The sequence below is a fragment of the Stenella coeruleoalba genome (genome assembly GCF_951394435.1).
Source record: "Stenella coeruleoalba genome assembly, chromosome: 3".
NCBI classification, from domain to species: Eukaryota; Metazoa; Chordata; class Mammalia; order Artiodactyla; family Delphinidae; genus Stenella; species Stenella coeruleoalba.
In genome coordinates, this window is record NC_137148.1 from 5,658,267 (window position 1) to 5,685,424 (window position 27,158).

Consider the following 27,158-nt stretch of genomic DNA (forward strand, 5'->3'; position numbering starts at 1 on the left):
GTTACAATGTTGCTTCTGTTTTATGTTTTGGTTTTTTGGCCATGAGGCGTGTGGGATCTTAGTTCCCAGACCAGGGATTGAATCCACGCCCCCTGCACTGGAAGGCGAAGTCTTAACCACTGGACCGCCAGGGAAGTCCCGAGGTTATTTTTTAAAAAGAAAAAGGGTCCTTATCTTTTGAAATGTTAGACACGATTTACTTCAAAATAATATAAAAAGGTGGGTATTAATAAGACTGTATTCACTGTGAAAGCCAGATGACAGGGCCATGAAGGTTCACCACACCCTACTCTTCTCTTCTGAAATTTTGATTGTCATGATAAGATGTGTCACCCAGAACCCCGCCTGACACATAGCAGGGACCTGGTAAGTGATTAACTGAAATGACCGCGCAGCTCCTGCCTGGTCAGCACAGTGCCCGAGGGAGCCCATTCAGCACTGGAGATGGTTCCCAAGCTGCTAAGCAACCCTCTACCCACCCAAATCGGGCTCACTGTAGTTGAAGGGTCAATACCGCCCTCTGGAGGATAAAAGGTAAACCCACAAGAAAGTCCTTCAAGCGCTTTCAGGCCTAACTACTGACTTTATTCAAGAGCTGTCTTCACATTAAAATTCCTTCCACCAGCTAAGGCTTTAATCCTAATGTTTCCATTTACCCCAAAATAAGTTAGTTCCTTCTGCCTCATGAACCGGAGTAAACACTAGAGTCGTACACATACCCATTTTCATTAACGACTCTTTATTTAAACTTTCGAAGGATCCCAAACCCATTTAAAAATTAAAATTGCAGGGTACTCCAATAACAGCACATAAGCCCCTCACGACTAGTATCACAATTCACAATACAGCTCTTACTGTGAGAAAGTGTATTTTACCTTTTATTACAAAGGCACAGAAGTCATCTGAGACCTCAGATATTAACCCCACTGCGTATTAATGTCGCACTAATGGGCAACTTAATACAATTATTAAAGCTGATAGTACAGTTTTCCAACAATCCACGCGTAGTTACAGATTCTCCCTAAAAAAATGCCTAAAAGAAGCACTAGGCCTTAAGACCAATATAGGCATAACAAAAGGGACCTGAAATTTTCTGCCAGGGCAGTTATATGTCTTGGTGGAATAAGACTTTTACAATGAAAGTCTATTATCGGCAACAGGCATACTGGACCCATCTTTGCCAAAGAAATGGGGAAATTCTAACAAGCTAAAAAAATACCTTCCATACGCTCCATGTGAAAGGAGTCCGGGGGTCATTCAAAGACCTAACCTTCCGTCACTTCCCAGTCTTTACAGATGTGTGCCTCACCAGTCAGAAGTAGGCCTGGGTTTCGTCTCAGCGGCGACGCCGAGGTGGAGACCCCCTGCAGCCAGCGCACCAGGGCGGGCCGGCCGCCGGGTCACTGCCTGTGGCGGCATCCGGCCGGCCGGCTACTCTGCCCCTTGCTCGGCACCCGCCTTGTCCTCCGGAGCCTCAGGGCTGGCTGCACTCTCGCTTGTCGGAACAGCCCCCTCTTTCTTCTTTTCTGCCAACACTTCCAGCCCCATCATCCTGAGATAGTGAAGCCGTTCGTTCTTTGGCACAAAAGTTCGAATCGAGGCCTTTCCCCGCCATCCACACAACACGATGGGGCACTGGAGTGTGTCCGGTTTCCTGTGAACAGAACGGCTCCGGGTAAGCGTTAAACATCCTCCTAACTGCACCGTAGGCAGTACTAACATAGAACTGCTCCCCCAAAAATACCCCCAAGCCACGGGGAAGGCATTTTAGTCTGTGATTCTATGGAGGCTTCTCTCAAAGAAAACCAGCTTCCTTCTTCCTGTCCTGAAGAGCATCAACACCCTCAGGTTGGCCAGTCTTTCCTTCTAAAAACTCACAGTGGAATAACCCCCAAATCTGCAGATTTCAAACACTTTCAGTGTTAGAATCTCCAAATACTTGCGTCTTCGCCAATGTGAAGACCTATCTGTATGCCCACCCTACCCACCAACAGGAATCTGTCCTGTCCCTCATGGCTCCTTGCAGCTCCTGCCCACGTCTACAGGTGAGCAAACTGAGGCCCCGCAGAGGCCGGGTAACTGGGCCCAGAGCAACAGCGCCAGCCGCGTGGGGTGCCAGGACCGGGAGCCAGGACCACCAGTCTTTGCAGACTCAGTGCTTCCCAGAATTGGGTCTGGTCACCCACCCCCACAACGGTACAATGCCCAGCACACCAAGCCTGCCTGTGTCCAGCAAGCAGTGCCATCCGGGCCCAAACACCCTGGCTGCGCAACCGGCTTCCCAGGCGGCACCGACTCCCCTTTCCTAACTGGGAGGGCGGCTACTGTCTGTATTGCGCATGTGTCCCTTATCAAGCACTGTGCGTACCAGCGTGTACCATGCATACTGTTATTTACTTTCTTTCAAACGTGACTCTGGTCTAGTTTTTAGGCTCCTAAAGCCCTCATTTAAGTAAACATGTGTCCCAAGCCTACCTGATGCCAGGCATCAGTGACACAGGCTGTGCATGGAACAAACAAGCGTTTCAATCATATTTCTTAAAAAACAAACAAAAAAAGAGAAGAGAAAGGCCTGAACCAGGAAGAGAGAAACCACTAAGAAAAGGAGATGGAAACACATCTCCTTTTCTTAGTGGTTTGGTAAAAAATGATGACAGGAAAATACCAGAAAATTCCCATACTCCCATTGTCTTCCTCTTTAAAAAATCTAATTCCTGAAGCTGTCTTTTCACCTGTGTACTTCAACTGGTAGAAACCAGTGTATGTGGAAAAGCGGACCCACATCTTAAAACAGCCTACAGTTTTCTACGTGGGCCACACAAGCACTGTTACCTTAAAACCCACCTGCCATCTTACTCCTGGTCCCACCTCCCCCCCCCCAAGGCTGCTCCCCGCAGACGATGCTGGATGCTGGGACCTGGCCTCCTGTGCAGACTCCACCCAGGCTGCTGTCCAGCTGGGTCCTGCCTTCCAGAGAAGCTGCCCAAACCCCTCTCCAGCCCAGACCCTGTTCTATCTCCTCCTTTGGAAATGGTGCTTTATTTGACAGAGGCAGCTGTTAAATGTAAACCAGTCTGGGGATGAAAACGCTGACTCTGCCATCCCCTTGCTGAGGACCCCTGGGCCTGACACCCAAGTCCTCTGTCTTGTTTCTGGCAAGTGCTGACCACGTGGGACCTGCTCCCCCTGTGAGGGGTGTCGCAGAACAGTGGTTCTGTGCTCCCGAGGTGGCTGTCAGTCTAGCTACGGGGGCCGGCCCCCCATGCCCTGGCCCAGAGCAACACTGCCTGATACCTAACGGGTGATCCACAAACACCAGCCAAACCAACAGCAGAGGTGGAAGAACTCAACCTCTCTTGACTGTCCTATCTGTACACTTCCTCTGTTTAAGATAAAAATCAGAATTAGATTTCTGGGGCACAGAGAATAGGACTCTGCATTTTATCTTCTAAATAAAAATACACATGGCTTGTTTTATCAAGAGTATCTTCATGATATACGAAAATATTCCATTTCTAAAATTTGCACAGTACTATTTGAGGGGAACATCATAAAAGGCTTCTAAGACCACCCACCATCCTCCCACCTCCAAGAACACGGAGGCTCCGATGGCAGGAGCGTCTCACTTACGTGGGGTCCGGTTCGTACTTCAGGACGACGCTGCCCTTGGCTGGAAGAGAAACAGACACACACTGGTCGAGCTCTGCCAGCAGGGACACCTCTGCGGTGCACGTTTATGTGCCCAGAGAACAGTAATCTGGACTCTTGATCTCAGGGGTCTTGAGGCAGAAAAGAGGCCTTTCCGTCTAAATTCACAATGCCGTCCGCAAGCCAGGCACCAAGTGCCAGGGGACAGTGTAGGAGAGGCTCACGTCAGACCACTGAGAGACGGAAAACACTCAGCAAGCCTCTCTCAGGAGCAGGGAGGTGGGGATTAACTACTGCTTAATTCTCAGAACTCAAGACTAAGTAAATAACTGCTCCAACTCCCAGAAAGAGCATGGAACAACACATTAAAAACTGTCAAAAATTATGCTGCGGTCGTCCAAATGTAGGATTAAAAGAGAAAGAGAACACACGTCCCCTCATCCTTTAAAGCAATCCCTACTTTGAACGCAGCCCTGCCTGGGGAGACGAGGACGCCTCGGCACGGCGAGCTCCTACTGCTCAGGCTTCAGGCCGGAACGTAAGGCATGAGACCACGTAACTTCAATGACTGATTTGTGCCCTTTTCATCCAATCGAGCCGGAAATAAGGAATAAGTTATAAAAAAGCAAGCAAGAATGAAAAGAAAAACAGAACTAGAGTCCCAGGTGGAATTATTTGTATTCGTAGGAGGAAACGTCACTCAGTGATTCGAGGTGGACGTTTATGAAACAGAAAAGCAAGGATGTGACCGCTACCCGCAGAGCAGCAGGAACCTTGGGCAAGGACGCACATTCTACCGCGGGGGGCTGGTCAAGCTGCCAAACCAAGCCGACAGCCTGCGCTCGTCTCTCCTGGGCCTCGAGACGCAGACACACCTGAGCGCTGGGACCTGCCCTCTGCTTCCACGCGGGGCCCGGTCCTGGCTGCCTGAGTGACAGCGGGCGGCTTGGGGCTCTGGCAGGTGGGCCGGCCGGGCCCCGACACCTGCACAGGTGACCGTGGAAGGCTGGCTCGGGGAAGGAGAGCAACCCCAGCAATGCCCTTGACCCTCAATGAAAAGGATTATCAGGCGTGTCTCCAGAAATCCCTCCGAAAATCGACACAGGCACTAAGAACAAAGCCACAACGTACATGAAAGTGAAAAGCTCCGTCAGGCAGGAACACCTGCATCTCCACTATGTGTGCGAGGACAAGCGACGCCTCTGCGCCAGTCAAACTGCTTACCCATGTCCTTGACTTGGCCGTATGCCTCGCTGCTGAGTTTTCTAAAGAATGGATTTTCCTGGGTTAACAGAATTTTAACATCTTCCATCGAGACGGTGACAATTCTTGAATTAATAAATGGATACAAGGTATATATTCCCTGTGGGAATAAAGAGAGTGGCCATCACGAACGGCAGCACACCGCCCATGCAGTGAGGGGAGCCGCCCGCCCAAGGCCGCGGGCTTCGGCGGGCCCTCCCCTCACGTCAGCCCCACCCTCACCACAGCCCCAGGCAGGCGGGACACAGGCCAGCAAGCACAGCCCCACCCTGGCGCCCCGGGAAAGCTCAGTGTCTTCGAGAGCCCCCCTGGCAGCAGCCGGCCCGGTGCTCAATGGTCCTGACCCGCCGGGCCGGCTCAGAATCACCCATCCACGCCTTCACGGCTCGTGCCGCCCCACCAGCTGCGCTTACCTCCTGCGCCAACCGGAAAGCACAGTCGAATTCTTCACCGCTGTTATTTCGACACCAGACTTTAACCCCAGTGTTAATAACCTGGAATGGAAAATATCAGGTGAAACGCACGTAAGTGAAAAGTCAGGATAATCGACTAAAATACTCCTTTCTAGCACAAGGAGACAGAGCTCTAAGCAGCTGCTGAAAAGAAGGAAAAAAGGAGTGGAAAACACTTCAAGAGTCATCTGACTAAAATAGACGTTCTCTTGCCCCGACCGATACTCTCACACGGCTTTGGTTTCTGTGGCTTATACGGGCTGATAATTACAATAGACGTTAAAACCAGGAAACTCGAGAATACAAGAATAGGTCAGCACACATTCCACGGCCCATCGGGAGCAAGGATGCCGTCAGCCTGGAAGCCCCAGCGGACACCCAAGAGAGGACAGGAAAGACGGCACCTAATGGCCTAGCACTGTCCTGAGAACACTCTGACCTCGGGGGCCTCCAGACCACAGAGATGAGCTGCGTTAAACAAGCAGGCAAGAGGGAAATGAGCTGGGAAAACTGTAAAGCAAACGAAAAGAGGGCCCAGAAGTGGAAAAAATCTAAGGAAAATGGAAAAAAACAAAGCCAAGTGCCCACAGGAGCAGCAGGCAGACGTCGGTCCCCCGGGACGCAGACGGTGTGAGCCCAGAGGGGCGGACGGGACACGGCCGGGCAGCCTGTGCCTGGCAGTGGCTGAGGCCCCCGGGCAGCTCGGCTCCCCTCTGCCCACGATGGACAGACTGGCAGGGCCGCGTCAGGGCCAGCCCCTCCCAGCCGAGTCCGAGCAGACACGAAAGCACCACGCGCTGAGCGCACGCGGGCCCCGGGGCTGTGAGCTGTACCTTCACTCTCTCACTGTTGTTCAGCAGCACGTTTCTCAGCTCCTTGGACACCATGTAGAGCTGCCTTCTCTTCCCCTCCACGGTTCGAGTTAACAAATTCATCTTTGGGAAGGAAGGGCCCAAAGCATAAAATTTCCTGTGAAAAAGACAGGGCTGCTTATAAGAGCTCCGTTCAGAATGTGAGAATGCCTCTTGGCGGCCTGCTCTCCCCGACAGATCCCATTTCTCAAAGCTGCTGTGGTCAAGGGTGCTGGCACTCTGCCGTGGACGCCCACCTTCACCTGCTTCACCTGGGCCTCCAGGAGCTTCGCCTGAGCACAGCTAGATCTGGGACCTGCATTAACAGGTGCAACTTCTCCCCCCAACTGCTGCTCCAACAGCACACCTGAGAGGACCCACCTGCTCCACGGGCATTTTAGGAGGGAATTTTACAAACACAGGCAAAGGACCAGTTATCTACAAGACGATGAATGTAAGTGACCACTCTGGTTTAAAGATACTAAGTTCAACAAACAAGGAAGAGATGAACCCAAGACTGTTATCCTGAGCACCTTGTTCTACCTGGAAATCCCACCCAGACGCACTACTCTTCATTTCCTAACCGGGAGCAAGGCGGGGAGCCCTGGCCGCAGTCCAGAGTTTTCCATCTCTCTATCTTCTATACCTTTGGGTGGCTTAGGTTCTCTGATTACTGCTCACCTTAAATTGAAGGGTTCAGTAAACACCCTCTAAACTTTCATCCAGCTCTGACATGCGTTGTTAAAAAGGGGCTAAATGAAAAACTACAGTTAAATGTGACCACATGTGCATTTCACCCTACAGTAAATTTAAAAGAAGAATTTAAAACGTTGAATTCATCCTTACTGGATAGGTGGAAATAATGGGTCGTCTTCAGGAATAAATACAAACGGATCTTCTTTAAATCCAAATAACTTCATTTTCTTAGATGGAGGAGGACTGAGAAGGGAATGGAGACGAGGTAATCTGTCATCCGAGGAATACCGCTAAATCCCAACAGCACATCCCTCCTCCCGCCCAGCCCTCATCCCAGCTCCATGCCGCCCAGGCTCTGGAGGGAAGTAGGTCTCTTCCCTCCGGGGGTCATCAGCACTGAACCGCGTCCTATACAGCAAGGACCTTCTCACCCCTGCAAAACCACCCCCGAGAGAGATCTGGGTTCCTGTTTAATCTACAAGGGTTGGGGAGACACAAGAACGTGAGAATCAAGACACAACCGTTGGGCTTCCCCGGTGCGCAGTGGTTAAGAATCCACCTGCCAATGCAGGGGACACGGGTTTGAGCCCTGGTCCGGGAAGATCCCACATGCCACGGAGCAACTAAGCCCGTGTGCCACAACTACTGAGCCTGCACTGTAGAGCCCGCGAGCCACAACTACTGAGCCCATGTGCTGCAACTACTGAAGCCCGCACGCCTAGAGCCTGTGCTCCGCAACAAGAGAAGCCACCACAATGAGAAGCCCGTGCACCACAACAAAGAGTAGCCCCTGCTCGCCACAACTAGAGAAAGCCTGCGTGCAGCAGCAAAGACCCAACGCAGCCAAAAAGAAAATAAATAAAATAAAAAGACACAACCGTTTCTTACCCACACACACCATCTTTCTTATTTTCATTATTCTCTAAATTCTCAGCTCTTTCAGTTGCTTCTGTGTCACTAATACCAGCGGCCGGTTTACTCTCCAGCTCCAAGGGGTGGGAAACGCTCCTTCCCATGGGATCTGCGGGGCCCGGCTGCACAGGCCCCCGCGGCTCTGCAGACTCACCCTGCAGCTGGAACAGGGGGTAAGCTTGTTTAAACTCACAACAACCTCCTCTGCCCTGATACAGGAAAAGAAGGAACTCAAAATGTCGCAAAATCCATCCAAATGAATACAGCATTTCATGTACAAAAGAGAGACAACAGAATTTTTTTAAAACAAGTGTCTTAAATCTATCTGCTATTATAAGCAAAATTCACGGGCACTGATTCTAGTTTTAACTTCCTGTTTCCTAGCAAAGGCCAACAACGCCAGCTTGTCTTCACTCAGAAATGCTGCCGTGCATCTGCTCTGCGTGATGAGTCGCATGCTGCCCCAAACATACTATCCGGGGCCGAGAAGACAAGGACATACATACAGGACAGTGGAAACTCTCCCAGGACCCCTGGATAAACCGCTGTGGAAGTTAGAAGAAAGATAGTAGAAAGATAAAGTGGCCCTCTAGGGACTGAGAAACTACCTGTAGAAAAACGAACTTCTGATCTGGGATAACAGTATAATTTTGGCTTTAAGAATGTGCAAAATGTTTCACTTACATTAATTTTTTATGTATATTTTATATACGATCTTATATAAAAAAACTATTACATAACACAGTACAGCGACTACAGGTAATAACACTGTTGCATATTTCAAACTTTCTAAGAGAGCAGATCTCAAAAGTTCTCACCATGAGGAAATACATTCTGTAACTATGTATATACAAACAGAATCATTATGTCGTCCACCTGAAGTAATATAATGTTTTATGTCAATTACACCTCAACTTAATAAAATTCTTTAAAGCTACACGTCCTTTCTAACAGGTCACAAGATTGGTAAAAGTGATAATTCTCAATCCCTATGAAGTGAGTTTACAAATTAGGACACTTGAACACAGAAAAGTTCAACATGTCCCTCAGTTCACAAAGCTATTAAGTGGACAAGTTGGTAAGGTTCTAAAGCTATTAACACTAGGCAACACTGCCTCCCAGAAAATGTACTCTATTTGTTTTAAAAAAAAAAAAAAGGCAAAAAAGAACAAACCCTTTGCCAAGGCTAGCAATGGTACGTATCCTTTCTATGCCCACCTGTGCCTGCTGTTCGGAGCCCGTCTCCCACGGCCCTCTGTGCAGGAGGCTTTTTCTGTGCCATTGCAATGACCCAGATCTAATCCTGCCCCCTCACAAGGATACCAACAGCACTTTGTCAGCATGGCTCTCCCCGGCTCCAATTCTGACTGTTTTTACAAGCTCCATCACTTCAACTAGACAACGGCGTCCTGAAGACTGAGAATCTGAGTTATCAATGTGGCCCCAGCAGAGTCACGCTGGGCGAGCTCACGGGGCAGGCCGCCAAAACAGGTTTTCAAAGCTAAATGAATGAGGAACTGACATACTCACAGGAGACAGAAGTAGTAGTAAGATTTAAATGAGCAAATGATACCAAGTTGTTCTAAAAGGTAAGATGCCCCATCAGAGGTGGCACACTGAAGAGAAAGCTCAAAACCACTTATGTGACAAAAATGTCAACACAGCCCCAAGTGCAAGTGAACCTGAAGTACACGTACGTGACAGGCTCTGACCAGTACCCTTGTAGTACAGCACAGTCGTGCACTCTGACCATGTCAGATGTGCCCGGTGCTATGTAAGATGCTTCTTAGAGTGAAAGTTCACACTGTTTTTAAATCTCGGAATGCAAGCATGAAAAATATTTCACTAATAACTTACTTTAATTGCATGAAAATCACATTTTATTATACTGCGATAAATAAAATGTCATTAATCTCACTTTTTCGTTCACTTTTTATAATGCGGCTGCAAGAAAATTTAAGTTACCATGTGGCTGGTGTTCATGTGTCAGGGAGTGCTGCTCTGAGCCCCGTGGCCCCATTCCTGACCGGGAGTGACGGGCTGTGACAGCCAGGGGCTCCGCCTCTGGGAAAACCTCTCCAACCTCACAAGCGCCGTGGCGACGGCCCGCAAATGCCACGTCCCTTCAGTGTGAGGCTGTGACCCAAGCATTCGTCTGGATTAGCCATACCCCAGAGAACAGTTTCCTTTCTGTTTCTCCAAAGGCCAAGCATTATTTGTCCTCGTTTTCCAGCATGGACTGTGACTCCAGGCCATGTTCCACGGCAACGGAAGGAAGGCTGATGGACACGCTAACAAAGTTCCCCACGTTGATACACTGATAAAGGGGAAGAGAGCGCATCACACGGCAACTTTGTGTCAAGACTCAAGGCTGCCCTCTCCGAACCCCTCGGCTTCATGGCCTCCCTTACATAACCCAGGGGGCGGCTGAGGTTCGTTCGACAGGTCAGGCTCTATCTACGTCCACTTCAGCCAGGCCTGGACAGCTTGTCATTACCTCTTATGGCCAAGGCAAAGACTGGCTGGCCTGAGGTTGGCAGAGTTGTTCCAACTGAAAACTACCCACAGGAAGGCAGACACAGACACTGGCCTGCAGGGGTTCCTTCTGATCCTAAACCACAGAGCAGCCGTCTTTATGACTTTCCAATTTTTATTAAAGAACTGGATTTAAGATATAGAAGAAATGCATTTCCCAACTCCGCCTTTTCCACCTCCTTTATAAGACACGGCTGCTTTCTGGAAAACTCAAAATTTAAATTTAAGAACACCACCATCACCGCCTCACACACAAAAACGCTCCACTGACCTCGGCCAGCTTCTGCCTCAACTGCACAAAAAGACCACACGGTATGCTACATTGTTTCGGAAGATGTTTACCTTTGGGGGACGTTTATTCCATGGCATTGAAGACTTTTTCACTAATACTGCTACGAAGAACCCTCCAGTGTTTTGATGATGTGGTAATATCCTAAGACTGAAAAAAACAAAAACCCACACAATTTACCCTTTTTAACTGATCCTAAGTACATTCTTTTGCTGTAAATATTCACCCAACCCTCACTGACAGAATCATCAATGTGTAATGTGTAAAAAGTTAACGTAGTGGCCAAAGTATTACCTAATTAAGTTCAAGCCATTTATTTTTGTTATTTACAAATGCTCAACGCCTGCAGCTCAGGCCCTGAGAACCTTACTTGCTGAAAAGTTCACACATGAGGGGTCGGCCATGGGCGCAGCCCAGACCACGCAGGACACGCTAGAGGTCCCACCTCCCCACAAGCTCACCACCGCTCTAGGTGCATCGCCTGTGACTTCTCGGGGTCCTTTGGGGGGAACATGGTAGGCCGAATTTGGGTGTGTCTGCTGTGCGGAACATCATCCCACGCTGCAAACCACTGCCCATCCTTCGTCATCACCTGCAGAACGAGAGGGTGGGATTCTAGATTACCAGCCCCACCTAATAATAGGAAAAGTCAGAGTGGGCAATTCTCATTTCTCTCCAAAGCGAGGACTGTTTGCAAAGATAAAAATGCGACAACCTTTTATTCCATGAAACAGGACAATCGTTCTAGAAAGCAGCATTTTCATTTTCCATGTGGGTTTTTCTTTTTCTTTTTTAAAACAAGCCTCAGATTGTTCCTTGTTTAAAACTGAAAACTGAATTGTTTCATATTGGAAACAAGGCTTGAATTCCAGCCAGTTAAAAGAAAAAAAGCAAAACTATACTTATGGGGATGAGAATAAACAAAGCTGACTTCTAACTGCAGAATAAAGACAGGAAAACTTTTCCAGTGCCAGAGAGAAATATTTGTGTAATCATACCATTTGTCATTAAACATAATTTTGAAATTGATTCTGAGCTGCATAACCAAATGTACTATTTATTCAAGTTACCCAACTGTGGGTGCTCTAACACACCACAAGTCTAACAGGTCTATCAAGTTGAGCTGCCCTTCTGAGTCAGAGTCCTTGCAGAAAGACTACCTTCCACTGTGTGAGTCCAGGCATCCACTTTAGTCCTGGCAACTCAGAGGACACATCAGCAAGTTCCAAGGCACCTATGTATCAAACAAAAGACAAAACAAAAATTCACATTACGCCCAGTGAAAGAAACTAATTATAAAAGATCACATATTGTATGATCCCATTTACAGGGAATGTCCAGGGAGGGCAGATCCACACAGGCAGAGAGCAGATTAGTGGTTCCTGCGGCGGGCGGGGTGGGAACAGGGAGAGACTGCAAATGAGCTCTTCTCGAAAATGCAGTGAAGTCACTACAGGTCACTGAACTGCACACTTAGAACAAGTGAATGTTACGTGCATAAATGACAGCACAGTAAAGCTGCTGCAGTAAGGAGCTGCAGAGTCCACACCACGTCCGAGACAAAGTCCACAGCAACAAGAGAAGCCACCGCAGTGATAAGCCTGCGCACCACAACGAAGAGTAGCCCCCGCTCGCCACAACTAGAGAAAGCCCGCGCGCAGCAACGAAGACCCAGCGCAGCCAAAAATAAATAAATAAATTTATAAAAAGAAAGAAAAGAACACTGTGTCTACAGTAGTACTGCTACAAGAAGCTGTAAGTTAGGGCCATTACAGGAAACCTCTCAAATGAACTACCATCCACAGAACACAGACAGAGCAGACGGTCTCAGGAAGAGGAAAATCCAACATAAGCTCCATGGAAGCTATGAAAAATGCAGGCAATCATGAAAACAGAGCGAAAGAATCCCCGAGGTGGAGGTCCAACAGTAAGAAACCTTTGACAAAAGCATCATACTGACCTCCACTAGTACATCCAAATATTCTGGCTTTTAAAAGCAAACACTAAATAATAGGGCAAGTGTACGAAAACTGGTTTTCTCAATCAAACACTGCCCTGCGCTCAGCAGTGACTTTCTGCCAGCATTTGGGTCAGAAGCTGCCAACGCTGGCCCAGCGCGTGTAGACTGAATGCGTATCGGCCACCCTTCCCCCAGCTGAGTCTGAGGACTTCAGGGCGGGGACCACAGCCTCTCCAGTCGAAAGCCCCAGCAACTGCAGAGTACAAGGCCCAGCCAAGGCCTACTGTCTGATGAAGCCACGTCCACGCATGACGCCTCTACATGATGTCTACACGTGACGGAGGACAGAGATGAGACATGTACAGTGTGGTCTGGAGCAACCACGTGCAGAGATGGCTGTGAGAGCAAAACCGAGACTGGAAACCCACCTGCCTGGTTAGAAAGTAATTACAGAATAGGACACTAAGAGTTAAATTTACTATCAAATTACATCACCCACAGCTCTCCTCTTCACATGCCTTTCGAAATAAAGTACCATCAAAAATGTAGACCTCATAACCATGCAAGAAACACTGTTCAGAAATCACATCTTCGGGCTTCCCTGGTGGCGCAGTGGTTGAGAGTCCGCCTACTGATGCAGGGGACACGGGTTCGTGCCCCAGTCCAGGAGGATCCCACGTGCTGTGGAGCGGCTGGGCCCGTGAGCCATGGCCGCTGAGCCTGCGCGTCCGGAGCCTGTGCTCCACAACGGGAGAGGCCACAGCAGTGAGAGGCCCGTGTACCGCAAAAAAAAAAAAAAAAAAAAAAAAAAGAAATCACATCTTCATGTAAGTATAGCAAAACAAAATAAACACAACATAGTAAATTCAGGTCGAAAAGACCCCAAAGGTGCGAACAATCAGAGGGCTGACCACACAGCACAGAGATCACTCGGCCACTAAGAATGTAACGGAAGCCTAGATGGTCTCGGTTACTGCCTCAGGAAATGCACACCTGTTTCAACATCTGCATTTCAACTTGCTTCATACATAAGTAGAAAACTCGGTAGCATTCTATTCTGGAAATTTAGTTAGTTTGAAATCTCCAATTATTTCTGTTAAGGAGAAACTGATGGAAAGCTTAACATTTCAGCAAAAACATGAAAACACTATGAAATGTTCTTACAACCTACGCTGGTCCCTCAGTATAAAACAGTGTGGTAAGACCTCACACCCATTAGGATGGTTACTATCAAAAAACAAAACAAAAAAACAACCACCACCACAACAAAAAAACCCAGAAAATAACAAGTGCTGGCGAGGCTGTGGAGAAATTGGAACCCTTGTGTGCTGTTGGTGGGAATGTAAAACGGCGCAGCTGCTGTGGAGAACAGTATGGTGGGTCCTTAAAAATAAACACAGAATGACCATCTGGTGCAGCAATTCCACTTGTGTGTACGCACATAAGAACTGAAGGCAGGGTCTAAAAGAGTTATTGGTACAGCCACGTTCAAAGCAGCGTTTATTCACAACAGCTAAAATGCAGAAGCAAAACCAAGTGTCCATCAACAGATTAATGGATGAACAAAATATGGTCTAAACACACAATGGAATATTTTCAGCCTTAAAAAGGAAGGAAATTCTGATATATTACATAACATGGGTAAACTTTGAGGACATTATCTGAAAAGAGGTAAGCCAGTCAGTCACAAAACAACAATACTGTAATGATTTCACTCAAAGGAGATATCTAGAGTGGTCAAAGTCACAGAGGCAGAAAAATAATGGGGGGGCGGGCAGAGGGGATACTGGGGAGTTGTTTAATGGGTCCAGAATTTCAGTTTAGCAAGGTGACGAGCTCTGGAAATTGGCTACACAACAATGTGAATGTAGTTAACACTATCAAACTATATATTTTTAAATAGTTAAGATGGTACATTTTTAAGTTATGTAAGTTTTACCACAATTTTTTAAAAAATGCAACAGTGTGGTAAGGATCTGACATAACCTTTCAAACCTAGAGAAACAAAATGGGCAAACTGCAGAACTCACGAAACACAACAAACCCATTATATAAGCATGTTTTTAATCAGGGATACCTCATTTTAGGATTTATAGGCTAATCACACAAGCAAACGTAGAAAAAGCCTACAGAAAAATACACTATAGCAATAAAGGTTTTGAAAAGTACATACTCTTATTGAAAGATCATCATGCACTTACCTTCACTCTTTTCCAGTAAAGATGCTATGACTGCTTCATCTTCAATGGGGTTTAGTGAACACGTAGAATACACCATCCTGCCGCCTTCCACTAGCTGTTCAGCGCCCCGAGTTGCAATCCGCAGCTGTAAACTAAGGGCCGGAGACTAGGTTACCCCATGTGCCGAGCACATCCGCATGGCACATACATCAGAGGCACTGACTGTAGCACATATTCATTACAAATTTTATGACAGACATAATAAAATATAAAATACTCTATGTAAGATGAGCAACTCCCATATAAAGAAAAAAATAACAACAAAAATTTTAAGATTTTTAAGCGAAGTTAGATTAACCCTATATAAGATGTTCCCTGTTTATCTAAAAAGCACCTATTTATAGATGTTGTTACTATATGTTGTTACTACAATGTTGTTACTGTTGTTAACCTTTCCCAACATGCCAACAAGCAAAGCATAAAGCTGATTAACAAATGAATTCAATATATTAGCTAAATTTCACTATTAAAAAGTCTCCATACTTATACAAATATTTGCTTTTTCTTTCCATGAGCAGTTTGTATCTCTTAGTACATTATATTCCCAATTGCCTGTTTCACAAAAACAGTAGTAAGTTTTTAACAGAGAAACAAAATTTCCTGAAGTTATTTATGGTAAATATTCATTAGTACCCTCCAGATCACCCATAGTTCTACATTTGTATAATTTTAATGTTAAGTGAAAAAAAGAAAGCAAAGCTCTGTAGACAGTAAAATCAAAACAGCTATTTTAAAAATCCCTCTGCACAGAAAAACACTATAATATACCAGGCATGACAGAAATTATCTTTGAGTTATAAGAGTTTCTCTTCCCTTTCACTTCTAAGAACTTTCCAAATTTTCTTTAAAGACAACCAAAACATATTTCTGAGAGGTCAAAATGTTAAGCAAAATAATTCAACACAAAAGAACTGAAAACAGAGAGGAGAAGTATTAGTAAGAAATGGTCATTTCATGGAAAACACATGTCTGAAATGTGACAGGAAACTTTTATAAAAGGCGTTCTCAATAAATGTATACCTGAAATGTATACAATCTTCAGTTTCCTACTCTTGAGAGGTTTTAAAAACAACTACTTCTGACAAATAAGCAAACTCGCATGAAGGTGGCCATTAACATTCTGAGGATTACAGTCAATCAGCTGAAGCTCTGGATGCCCAGGTAATTCAACCATAAACCTTCACTAATCTCTTAGTCACACAGGGCTACCAATTACACAGTTTATTTACCCATGCAGCTGCAAGCTGTTTAAGGTGCTCCACTTTTTCCAGACGTCAATGTTTTTCCTCATAGTGCCATCTCCACTGCAAAGAAAGATATTTAAAAACTTAAAACTCTGTACCGGTTAGATGATCACAGCTTAACAAATATGTCATATTTGAGTTAAATTACAAAACAGGTATCATTATTATTACTATAAACACCAATTAGAAAACAATCTAAATTCTCACAAGCTACAATAAACTTTCTATTTTTGTTTTGGGGACACTCTAGTACAGTAAACTAATTGCACTTCCATTTCAATGCAATAAGGAAATAAAGATTTGAAAAGAACACCTCTCTCAACAAAGAGACAGTAATTTGTTTCCATTTGAGAAAAAATACTATAGCAAAACTAATCTTCAGGGCTTCCCTGGTGGCACAGTGGTTGAGAGTCCACCTGCCGATGCAGGGCACACGGGTTTGTGACCCGGTCCAGGAAGATCCCACATGCCGCGGAGCGGCTGCACCCGTGAGCCATGGCCGTTGAGCCTGCGCGTCCGGAGCCTGTGCTCCGCAACGGGAGAGGCCACAACAGTGAGAGCCCCACGTACCGCAAAACGAAACAAAACAAAAAACTAATCTTCAGACCTAGGACACAGAACCTTTTGATCCTGCTACTTAGAAAAGAAACTTGGCTAATGAACAGTAACATTTTAATCAGAATTACAAGAATAATGATAAACTTATACTCATAAAGGATTTCCACAGCAAATTCAATTAAGCCAATTTAATTTCTTTACCAAGATTTTTCTATATATCACACTTAAACATTTTTTAATTTCTGCTTTTACTTAATGGAAATCATTTACATGTAAATTCCATAATACAGAGTTGATCAATTAATCTTTCTGTGCATGTCGAATTTTATCTACTCAGAATTTGAGTAATTCCTGTGTCTGCTGGCTTTCTCTGTAAAATTTAATTTTCCTTGATGGTCTAGTCACATGTCCTTGAGGTGAGGGGTCTGCAGGATGGAAACGTCCTATACGATATAACTGCTTTCAAATGACATCCCTTGCATGTATGGTGGTGACTTAAATTCTAATTCCTTCAGCTTACAACTCAGAGCTCATGAGGTCACGTCTTTCTCACAGTATGATATTTGTGATCGCAAAAACACAGGGGTGGGAAAAATCAGTTTTTCTGATCCAAAGGAAAACTAAAAAGCTGCAATCTAGAAAGAAAGGAACATAGCTCATGACCTATTTCAATTTTGTGAAGGAGAATTCTTTCGGTATTTGACAGGCGGTCACACTCAGTGCTAATGAGTTCTGCCACCAGCAGTAATCTGCCCCTTGTTTAAATAAGACAGGATTTAATTCCGATGTGTCATATTTAAACACTGTGTTTAGTGCTAACAAAGTTCTGTGGCAGCGTCTGTACTAAACTTTGTCTCAACAAAGTTTGTATTTTGTCTCAACAAAGTCGTGTGTTCAGAAGGTATTAAACATGTGTGACACCAGTGCCTGTGTCACTGCCTCCAGGAAATTAACAGACGTTTTAAGTTTGATTCTCTTCTTTTTGGAAAAACTAAGTTATTCAGTTATGCCATGAAATTCTTTTATAGGTAAACTCTAAAACTCTATAATTTATTTGTAAAACTTGAAGAAAGGCACGTGTACAAATACACTTGAGTTTCCCAAAGGTTGGAACCCCTGAGTTTCACTGTGCTACATAAGATTCACCACAGAAGCCCAATGTGATCACGTATTATCCTATGACAAGTATCCTACATACTCACCGGAAATAAGCACAAGCAAATCGCTCGCGGCACTAACATCCTGAAATGCCTGTTAACGAGGCTTTATGATGACACTGCTTGCCTCTCAGGTATCTTCTTCGTGTCCCTTTTCAAGACGATCAAAACCACCCCCTTTCTGATCTCTTCGTTCTGTTTATCACTAAAATTGAGTTTCTGGCTTCTGATTTACGCTCAGTGTCTCTCTCTTCAAACCAGTTGCCACAAGACTGACACCTGCAATTGCATGCACACCGTGTGCAGATTCACTTTAGACTATATCTGATTTGATTTTGAGTGGACTCTGGGCTTTCCGGACTCTTAATCATACCTGCAAGGGACGTCACATAAGATGCGGTCATAGAAGAGAATCTCCTTCTTCCCATTCACATCCATCTGGAGCCGAGGGATGCAGGAAGCATCGTGGTTGACCACCATGATGCAGGGACTGCTCAGCCGCTTGGCCTGATGCACAAGCAGGTAACAGCGCTTGTTGTCCACGTCATTCGCGATGACAAACCCCTCTGGGAACATAAAACTGCGTCAGGTGAAAGGTGGCGTAAGTGGAGCAATTTCCTGAAATGTGTAACCTCTAGGTTGGCAGGTGAGACGGACAACTGAGCAAACGTAAGACCGAGCTTCAGATTTGCTAGAACTAGGGAAGTGGTCCAGAAAAAGGAACCAGGTGGCTCGGCATGGATTTCACAGTCAATTAAAATGTCAAAACTTCAAAATTCATCTGTTCAACAATTATTCACTTTGTACCAATTACTGTGCCAAAAGTAACATTTCCATTATTAACGATTAACTAAAAAGGAGGGTGAGGGAAGAAAGATGTAGAAAACAACGAAATCCCCCAACAAGTGTTTAAAATAGTGCACATGTGCTGGGCCTCCATTCTGGACCCTGCGAATCTGCTTCCTGGGGAGGGGCCGAGGCTCCTCAGGGTCAAGTCAACCCGCTCCCTGGGAGGCTCTGACCTTTGCAATCTTACATAATGTCCTCCAAGTTCAAGACAGATGTCCCATTTCGTATGTGATGTCTGGCAATGTCACAGAACTCACCTATTAAATGGCAGTGGGATTTGAACCTGGGGAGTCTGACAGCAGCTCTGGACAACTACATTCTCCTGCCTCTCACATAGGTAGTAAAGAGTCAAAAGGAAACAAAAACCCCAATGTGAGACTGTTACTACTGAAAACTCAAAGGGCAATCTACCTACTATGGCTTTAAAAAGAAACACCACTTGCTTTTATAGAAAATACACGTAGGGGGCTTCCCTGGTGGCGCAGAGGTTGGGAGTCCACCTGCTGATGCAGGGGACGCGGGTTCGTGCCCTGGTCCGGGAGCATCCCACGTGCCGCGGAGCGGCTGGGCCCGTGAGCCATGGCCGCTGAGCCTGCGCATCCGGAGCCTGTGCTCCACAACGGGAGAGGCCACAGCAGTGACAGGCCCGCGTGCCGCAAAAAAAAAAAAAAGAAGAGAAAAAGAAAATACACGTAATTCTAAAGTAAAGGCCCTCCCCACAATGCACGTGTGGGTCTGAGGACAACTGACAGGTGTGCACAGCGTCCAGCTCTACTTCCAGAGACACAAAACCCATCTGCCTGATGCCTCCTGTGTTATGCTCTTTTCCTTGTCTACAACCCACCAAAGTAGCACCCCTACCCTTCAAAAACCAGCCTAGTGCATACCTGGGAAAGGCACGCTCATGTCGGCATGCAGCATTTCGATTAGCTGTGTGGTCTTTGATCCAGGTGCTGCGCACATATCTAAAATCTACTGAAAAGCAATAAAATGTCTGATGTTCTTCTTTTAATAAATCAATCATCCTACATTTAATTTAGAACGACTTAAAACTAGTTTCTCATTTCTATTTCACAACCCAAATACATTTATTTATAGAATGAATCTATAGCATATTATACTGAACTTCCAGAGGCCTAATATTATATGATGTCCCCAAACCACAGAAGGATAAAGATACTTACTCCACAGGGGATAGGAACAAAATGGCACTAGACACCAGTGAAAGCAATACATTTAGGGATGATGAGTAAAGATGCTAAGTGCGAGAAGCAGTATAACAAAATGCTAAAAGGCAGAGCTGGCTGGGTTCAAGTCTCAGCTCAGTCACTGGCGACTAGTTGGTGACTTCAGGCTCCACTTTCCTTTGCCTCCTTCCCCTCATCTGGAAAAAGGGGGACAGTGATAGCATCTACCCTCACAGGGGTATGTGGATAATAAAGTGAATCGATTCACAAAAAGAACATAGAACAATCCTCAGCATTCAACAAGTCCTCAATACATGTTCACTATGATTTTCAACCGATTTAGTCAATCAAGAACACTGAAGATTATCTGAGTAGTAAGTAAAGAAACTGAGTTGTAAAAATTGCAAAAAGAACCTAAAATAAATGTCATTCTCCACTTTACCCAAAGTGAAAAGGAAAACAGAAATGATTAACTATATAAAGAAAAAAAGGTCTCAACAGAACAGAGAGACACAAACACTGAGGGTGGTCTACCCACCAGAATTTTCTATTCAATGCACGATACCTTATGGTGAGGGTGAGCATTAAGCAACAGTGGTGGAATCATGCTAACGGCTTCTTGACGACTGATGTTTCCCTTAGAAAATAAAATTTTTTAAAAATCAGCAATGGCATTAAGAAAGGCAGAAAAAAATTAATACTGGGCGTTATTTCCAATGCAACAGGAAAATACCATATAATTATACCAGAACACAAAAGTTAGTACTATCACATAGACAGTAAGTAAGACAGATTTTTATACTAGTGGATAAATGGTTGCTACCAAAAGACTAAGTAAGGATGACCATAAATATCAAAACAACATTAGAATATTAGAATTTCAAGTATAACACGAGCACAGGACAGGACAGAAAGTCCCCGTTAAAAGTTTCATAGCTGAAACTGTAAGTTCTATCTCTTAGTTCTCCTGTTTCCAGAACAGCCCACGCCTGCTCTGTATTCCTGAGAACTGTCCCCATCAACCACTGCCCCCATGTTTCCTGTGGAAGAGAGAGAATAATTAAAACTCCTCACTAAACCAACCATCCTCTAGATCTTCACTCGTGGGTCAGGACATCTGTTAAAATGTACAGCTGTTCAGATTCAGACAAAGTTCCTTAGTGAAATCCAGCACTTGTGCCAATCACAACTCTATTGTAACAGCTTAGGACTAAACACTTAACAAAAAGCCAAAAGAGCATCAGCTACCAGGAGGCTTCTGCTTCTTTACAACCTGGGGCCCCTGTCCTGGAAAGGCCACCCAAGCAGCCATCACTCATCTTACACCTGCGCACCTGACTGTCAGAACCTAAACACAGGCCTCCACTCACACCTGTTCCTTTCACCTCATGGGTTTCCGGCCAGCACTGCATCTGTGAGGACTGAACCACGACTGCCTCGCCAGGGGCACGGATCCCAAGTTCTGGGTTACACCTGTGATTCTGAAGAGCCTGCCTTCTGTTTTCACCCGAGTTGTCACTCAGAGCATTCATGTAGGACGAGGATGTCAGGCCCGTGGCTAGACACCCCAGCAGGTGGTCCCTGGATTCATGGACACTCTGCAGTCAACTTTGAACAACCCAGGGAGTATTGCACCCTGCTGACTCCTGATCAAAAATCTGGACTGGTTCCCTACCATACACGCCGCCAACACTAAACTCCAGTGTCCTCTACCTTTCAAAGCTGCCAAAACCCAGCTCTTCACGACCTACCGGACTGTGTATCCCTCCATTCCCCACAAACCCTCTGCTCTGTTGAAGTTTGAACCTAAATTGCTCTCTAACGCATCCAAGTAGATTAAGAGCCGAGCCAGAGAACCCCTTCTTGTATGAGCCCGAGCACAGAACTGGGCCCGTGGTGGTGCTCAGCTCTGTTTACTCCTTACCAGGGTAGGGATGGGGGTGGGAAACCAGGCAAGCGGAGCCCAGGTTACCGGGTTACCAAGCTGGACACAGAGCCACAAGAGGGAACAGCTCTACCCTGGACTGAGTAGCTACTAGAACGGAGCGGGGTGAAAGGTTTCTAAATTGGTTATGGCTTCACGGCAAGAAACATGGGAAGCACGATAACCCTGTCAGCTGGACACAGACGCTCCGAGTGAAAAAGAAATAAAAACCATCTGGTGACACAGAGGTTTCCTTGGCTAGAAAAAGGAGATTAGAAAATAAGAAGGGGCAGCTTCTGATTTTAAACGTGAGACTATTAAGAATGCCCAAAAAACTGAAAGTAAACTGCAAAGCTCACAACATCCAAATTTTATGGGCATTCACTCAATCATGCATTACACGCGGGAACAGCTATTTTGTCGGGGAAGATGTGAGGCTAAAGGTTAGAAGTTCAAGTGACTGAACCGCCATCAGGGAACCTGGGGAGGCGGAGGGGCTGACAGGGCGAAGGCGAGGTCGTTCTACGAGAACCAAAGTTGTCGCATTTAGGTCTTGTTTGTCTGCCTGGCAAATGCGGGGTAAAACACTTTAATAAAATACACATGGCCGCGAGAGCATATCGCTTTCTCCGCGGGAAAGGCGCGTGGCACGTGCACCTCGGAAGGACATGAGAGCGGACAGGGCAGCTGCTCCTGAGCGAGGCCCATGGAGCAGGGCGCTGTGCTCCGCCCCCGGCTGCGGCCACCCCAACCCGGAGCGGCCAGAAACAAGGAGCCACGCCGGCATGTGTGACGGTGCCCGCCAGACGTTTCACGATCAGAGGCGCCAAACGAGACAGCAGCCACGTAACTTAGCAGAAATTCAGGGGGCGCGCACACACTTCAGCGGGTTTTTCTGCCTGCCTCATCCACCTCGGCACTCCCAGAGGCACGTATGGTTAAAATAAAACTACCGGACTGATACTAAGGCCCAGTTAAAGTTTCAAGGAAACCAACAAACGTAGAGGCATCTACTCACAGATTCAGTTTCGCTAACCAGAAACTGGTGAAACTTTTCCAATTGTGGAGACTTTCTCAAGATTTTTCGACTTAAGTTTGTGTGCCAGGCAAGTTCTTCAGGATACCTGACCGAAAAGAAAGCAAAACATTTATGGGTTATGTTAAAGCGGCCTCTTCACAATTTCTTGCTTATACAGGTCATAAGCCAAACGAGACACCCGGCTGTGTTCCGGCCGCTCAGTCCCGTCCTCGCGTGACGGCCAGCAGCACCGTGAGAGCTCTGGGACACACGGGTGCACTCTCACTGCGCCCCGTGGCCCCGGCACAGGCGGCCTGGGCGCTCTGAGAGACACACGCACATGACACCACTGAGAAGTTATGGTGATGCATGTCCACGATCTGATGAAACGGGAGCCTCCCACACAGCTGCTCTCCACTGTGGTGAGCTAACGTGACGGCACGGAGGCCAACAGAGGACATAAGGTGACAAATTACTTAAAATGCAGATCACACAGAATCAAAGTGATGCCGTAGGGCAGGTATTAGAATGTTTGCCAGACGTTTGATTACAATCCTTTTTACTATATTTTTCACTATTTCCAAAACAAATCAGTCCAATAATGTACTGAAATGTTTTACATACCAAAATCCTTGGAAATCACCAATGCATTAATTTGAGCTCCTAGGCTGCTACTTATACAGACCTAAGAATGAAGCTTCTCCTGCCATTTCTGGGAATATATTTGAACTGTCTATAAATCACACCACCACTGATTAGGAAGTGTGTGCTTTTTCATCGCAGCTTGCACCTGCCCACCCACTGAGCTCCAACTGCACAGGTCAGTACACGGATAGGACACATGGGGCCACGCTCAGCATAACGTGGCACTCGGTGACAAATCACACCAAACTCATTGTTAACTCTGAGGTACAATAATGAGCTCAACTTAACAATGCAGGGTCACAATGTTTCCATGTGTCAAACTGCAGCTAAGGCGACAGCCAAGAAAATGAAGCTGGAACATCTGAAAAACAACACATCTGACTGCTTTGAGACTCTGATTATTTGACAGACACAAACTCAGGCTTAAGATCTGAAGACACTGCTCAACTGTCATGTTATCATGAGATACATGTGAAAAATACTTTCCACCAAACAATGAAGATTAAACTGGCTGAATCTGTTCACGGCCACCCTCCAAATGTCCCGGTGCTTTGTTTCTATCTCTTATGCCTGCTTCTCTCTTCAATATTTAACCTGTTTCAAAAATACAGAAGCAAAATGCAATCATACTTATCAGACAATTTCAAAAAGTTTAGCTTTAAATACGCCCTTTGGCCTCACTAGAGGTGAATGGCAGGGATTCACTCAGGTTGGCTCCAGCTGTAGAACTGAAGAAAACCTGCTGACTCACTGCTACCTTTGCTGATATCCAAACATCTACTGGCAACCCCCAATTGTCCGTGACTAATGACAGCACACATGCCAGTTACTACTTTACCAAGCCACCAAACACCACTAATTTGAATGCTGCCTGCCACTATTCACTGTACATTGCTGAAGTTTCATTTTCAAATAGAGACAGCAGTCTCTAGATATAATTTGAGGGAATATTTCCTTATGTGCCTTACAGGTCGAATTTCTAGTAGTTAAAATGTAAATTTACTATTATAAGAATAAAATTCGATTGTAAGTTATTGTACGTTATTATGATTGTGAAAGCTCTTACTCATGAGAAAAATATTTAAGAACTTTTAGACAGTTAAACACAGACAATTAAAATGAAAAGGTATGTTTCTTATATAGCTTTAGGAACAACTCTTTTGAGCTAACAGATGTTTATGAAAATCTTCACAGATTTCAACATCAAACAATCTTAAAAAACTGTATTTAATTTATAGTTATGTAATTCAAATTTAGCTCCTGAGTCTCTAAAGTCCTATTTTGCAAACTTGTCGTATCTTTTAAGGATAAATTAAAAGCACCACTGTCCCCTTTGTCCCTAAAAAATTCTTAAGAGAAACAGTCTCTAAATATATACAACACCTACGGTAAATCATCTTCAACCCAGACATTTAAAAAGAACACAAACAGCATGACAATAAGGTGTGTTCTCAACAACTGATTGTCAAAACAAGGTCTCTTAAAAATTGCTTTAGGATAATTCCTTACAGTTCCTAGTCTATGAAAAGTAAGGATAAAAATGAAATCTGCCCAAGCTATAAGTCCTATACATGATAAGTCCTATACCTTCTAGAAAACCTGGTTCCCAAAAACATTTCTCCTATATTATATCCCACGATGTAGCAAAAGGTTAGAAGAATACATGACCTATTTCTGCATTTTGAACAATATAGAAAACCACCAGAAGTAGTTTAAGCTTCTGCTTTACTTGCTTACTGATTTATGGGTTTCCCACACTTGACAAGTGAATTTGATTGATTAAATGTTTATACAATAAAACTATCACACAACTTCACCGATAATGGAAGAAGGTTGACTATCAGGAACCCAAATCTTACAACATGCTGCTCACACCCTTCAGCCATGTTCAGAAAATTAAAGCAAACAGTAACGTGTAGAGAATGCCTGGCTGTTACTGGAGTGACTCGCTTGTGTTCTTCACCCACAGAACACCTGCAGAGCCTTTCCAACAAGTCTGGGAACTGACTGGTCCTGTACCCATACCCCAAATTCAAAAATCGAGAGCGAAAAATAGCCGTTAAATGTTCAATGAGCTGATTAAACAAAAGCATGACCACAGTTTGCAGAAAACAATAAAAATAGCGAGACTAGGGCTTCCCTGGTGGCGCGGTGGTTGAGAGTCCACCTGCCGATGCGGGGGACGCGGGTTCGTGCTCCGGTCCGGGAAGATCCCACGTGCCGCGGAGCGGCTGGGCCCGTGAGCCATGGCCGCTGAGCCTGCGCGTCCGGAGCCTGTGCTCCGCAACGGGAGAGACCACAGCAATTAGAAGCCCACGTACCGCAAAAGAAATAAATAAATAAAAAATAATAGCGAGACTAATTCCCGTATTTGTTGGAGCTGTGGAGGAAAATCCCACGAGAACAGGCCCAGAGAAAAGGCGCCTCTTTCCCACAGGAGCACGTGCTGAATTTTCACCTCCTCTTACTGCCCAGACCCAGAGGACACTCAGAGACCTTCGCATCCGAAAAGCTGCACCTCTGAACGTAAGGCTGAAGGAATAAAAATGTTTTCAGGTGATTGTGAGAGGCAGCAAATGCAGGCAAGATTATTAGAAATAGAAACGTGCACAAAGACAACCTTAAACCTGCTTCTGAAAACATCAGATGCCCCCTGCTTAAGCGCCAGGACATCAATCACATCTCCAAACCTCGGCACGGAAGAGTTACGTCTACAACCCAAGTCCTCTGAGAGGAAGAGCAGCTCACCACGTGAAGGCTACCTCACTCGGCAACACTGTAGGTACAGCAACTGGAAATACATCTTCCTTGTCCACTGGCCTCAGGACCGCGGACATGCAGTGAGTGACCACCAACAGCCACCGAGCACCTGAGTCCTTTTCCTGTCCTCTAACAGTCAAGCTTTTAAACTCTGACTAAAATCGTTTTAACGAAAAAAAACACCATGAAATGTTCTGGCTTAATACTGAAGGTTTAGTCCTGTGTCCCAGAAATGCATTCTATAATGCTGACATTTGGTTTTGATCTGATTTTAGCATCTGGCCATTCAGCATTCATTCTAAAGGTGGATGATGTGCACATCTGTGATACAGACACTGAAAATCCAAACGGCCAACAAAAGAATGAAAAGGAAGCAAATCCACAGCCCATGATTAATGAGAACCTGACCTTGGTCTGTGATCACTAAAGGGTATCACAAGGGTAAAAATGAAAGGTAACATCAAATACATGAAGAGTCAAAGCTTCAGCATTTGCCAGGAAATGCTGATTAAATTCAGCTTTTTATAGCAATCATTTAAAATGTGTTGTTGTTTTGTGAGAACTCTCAATACCGCAAAGTTGATCATCGGAAATGTGGAGCTACAGCAATTTAACGACTTTTCTGTTTATAAATTAGTCCAGGGCTCGGCATTGCTATGGTTTGTGCTCGAGTACTCCAGACATTTTACGAGACAGAAGGGTCTGCCTTCACACATCTGAGCCCTGAACTGAACCCTGAGAAACAAGTAAGCCACAGGACACCTACGGGACAGTAAGATTAAAGGGCAGTGAGCAGAGAGGGCAGGAGTGTGCTTGGGAGACACTGGAGACAGCCGACACACAGGACGGCTGAAGCAGCCTTGCTGAGCCTTTGCCAGGTGAAGGGCTATGTTGTGATTTCTAGTCATGTGATTCCTACTATCTCTTTTGTTTAAAATAAATTTATTTATTTTATTTTTGGCTGCGTTGG

The 27,158-nt window shown here is 45.5% G+C and overlaps 1 protein-coding gene across 1 annotated transcript in view; it reads right to left on the reverse strand.

Annotated features, from left to right (window-relative positions):
• Positions 1–719: 719 nt before the first annotated feature.
• The window catches only part of NSUN2 (NOP2/Sun RNA methyltransferase 2), a 29,533-nt gene continuing 3,094 nt past the window's right edge, over positions 720–27,158 (reverse strand). Inside the window, 17 exon segments of the mRNA XM_079917298.1 lie at positions 720–1,432; positions 1,435–1,654; positions 3,631–3,670; positions 4,873–5,011; positions 5,325–5,405; positions 6,197–6,332; positions 7,061–7,153; positions 7,799–7,983; positions 10,700–10,796; positions 11,108–11,238; positions 11,807–11,880; positions 14,808–14,938; positions 16,076–16,150; positions 18,179–18,371; positions 19,542–19,626; positions 20,407–20,478; positions 22,784–22,889. Of these exon segments, the coding sequence (XP_079773424.1) occupies positions 1,337–1,432; positions 1,435–1,654; positions 3,631–3,670; positions 4,873–5,011; positions 5,325–5,405; positions 6,197–6,332; positions 7,061–7,153; positions 7,799–7,983; positions 10,700–10,796; positions 11,108–11,238; positions 11,807–11,880; positions 14,808–14,938; positions 16,076–16,150; positions 18,179–18,371; positions 19,542–19,626; positions 20,407–20,478; positions 22,784–22,889 (1,954 nt within the window). The 3' untranslated portion in view covers positions 720–1,336.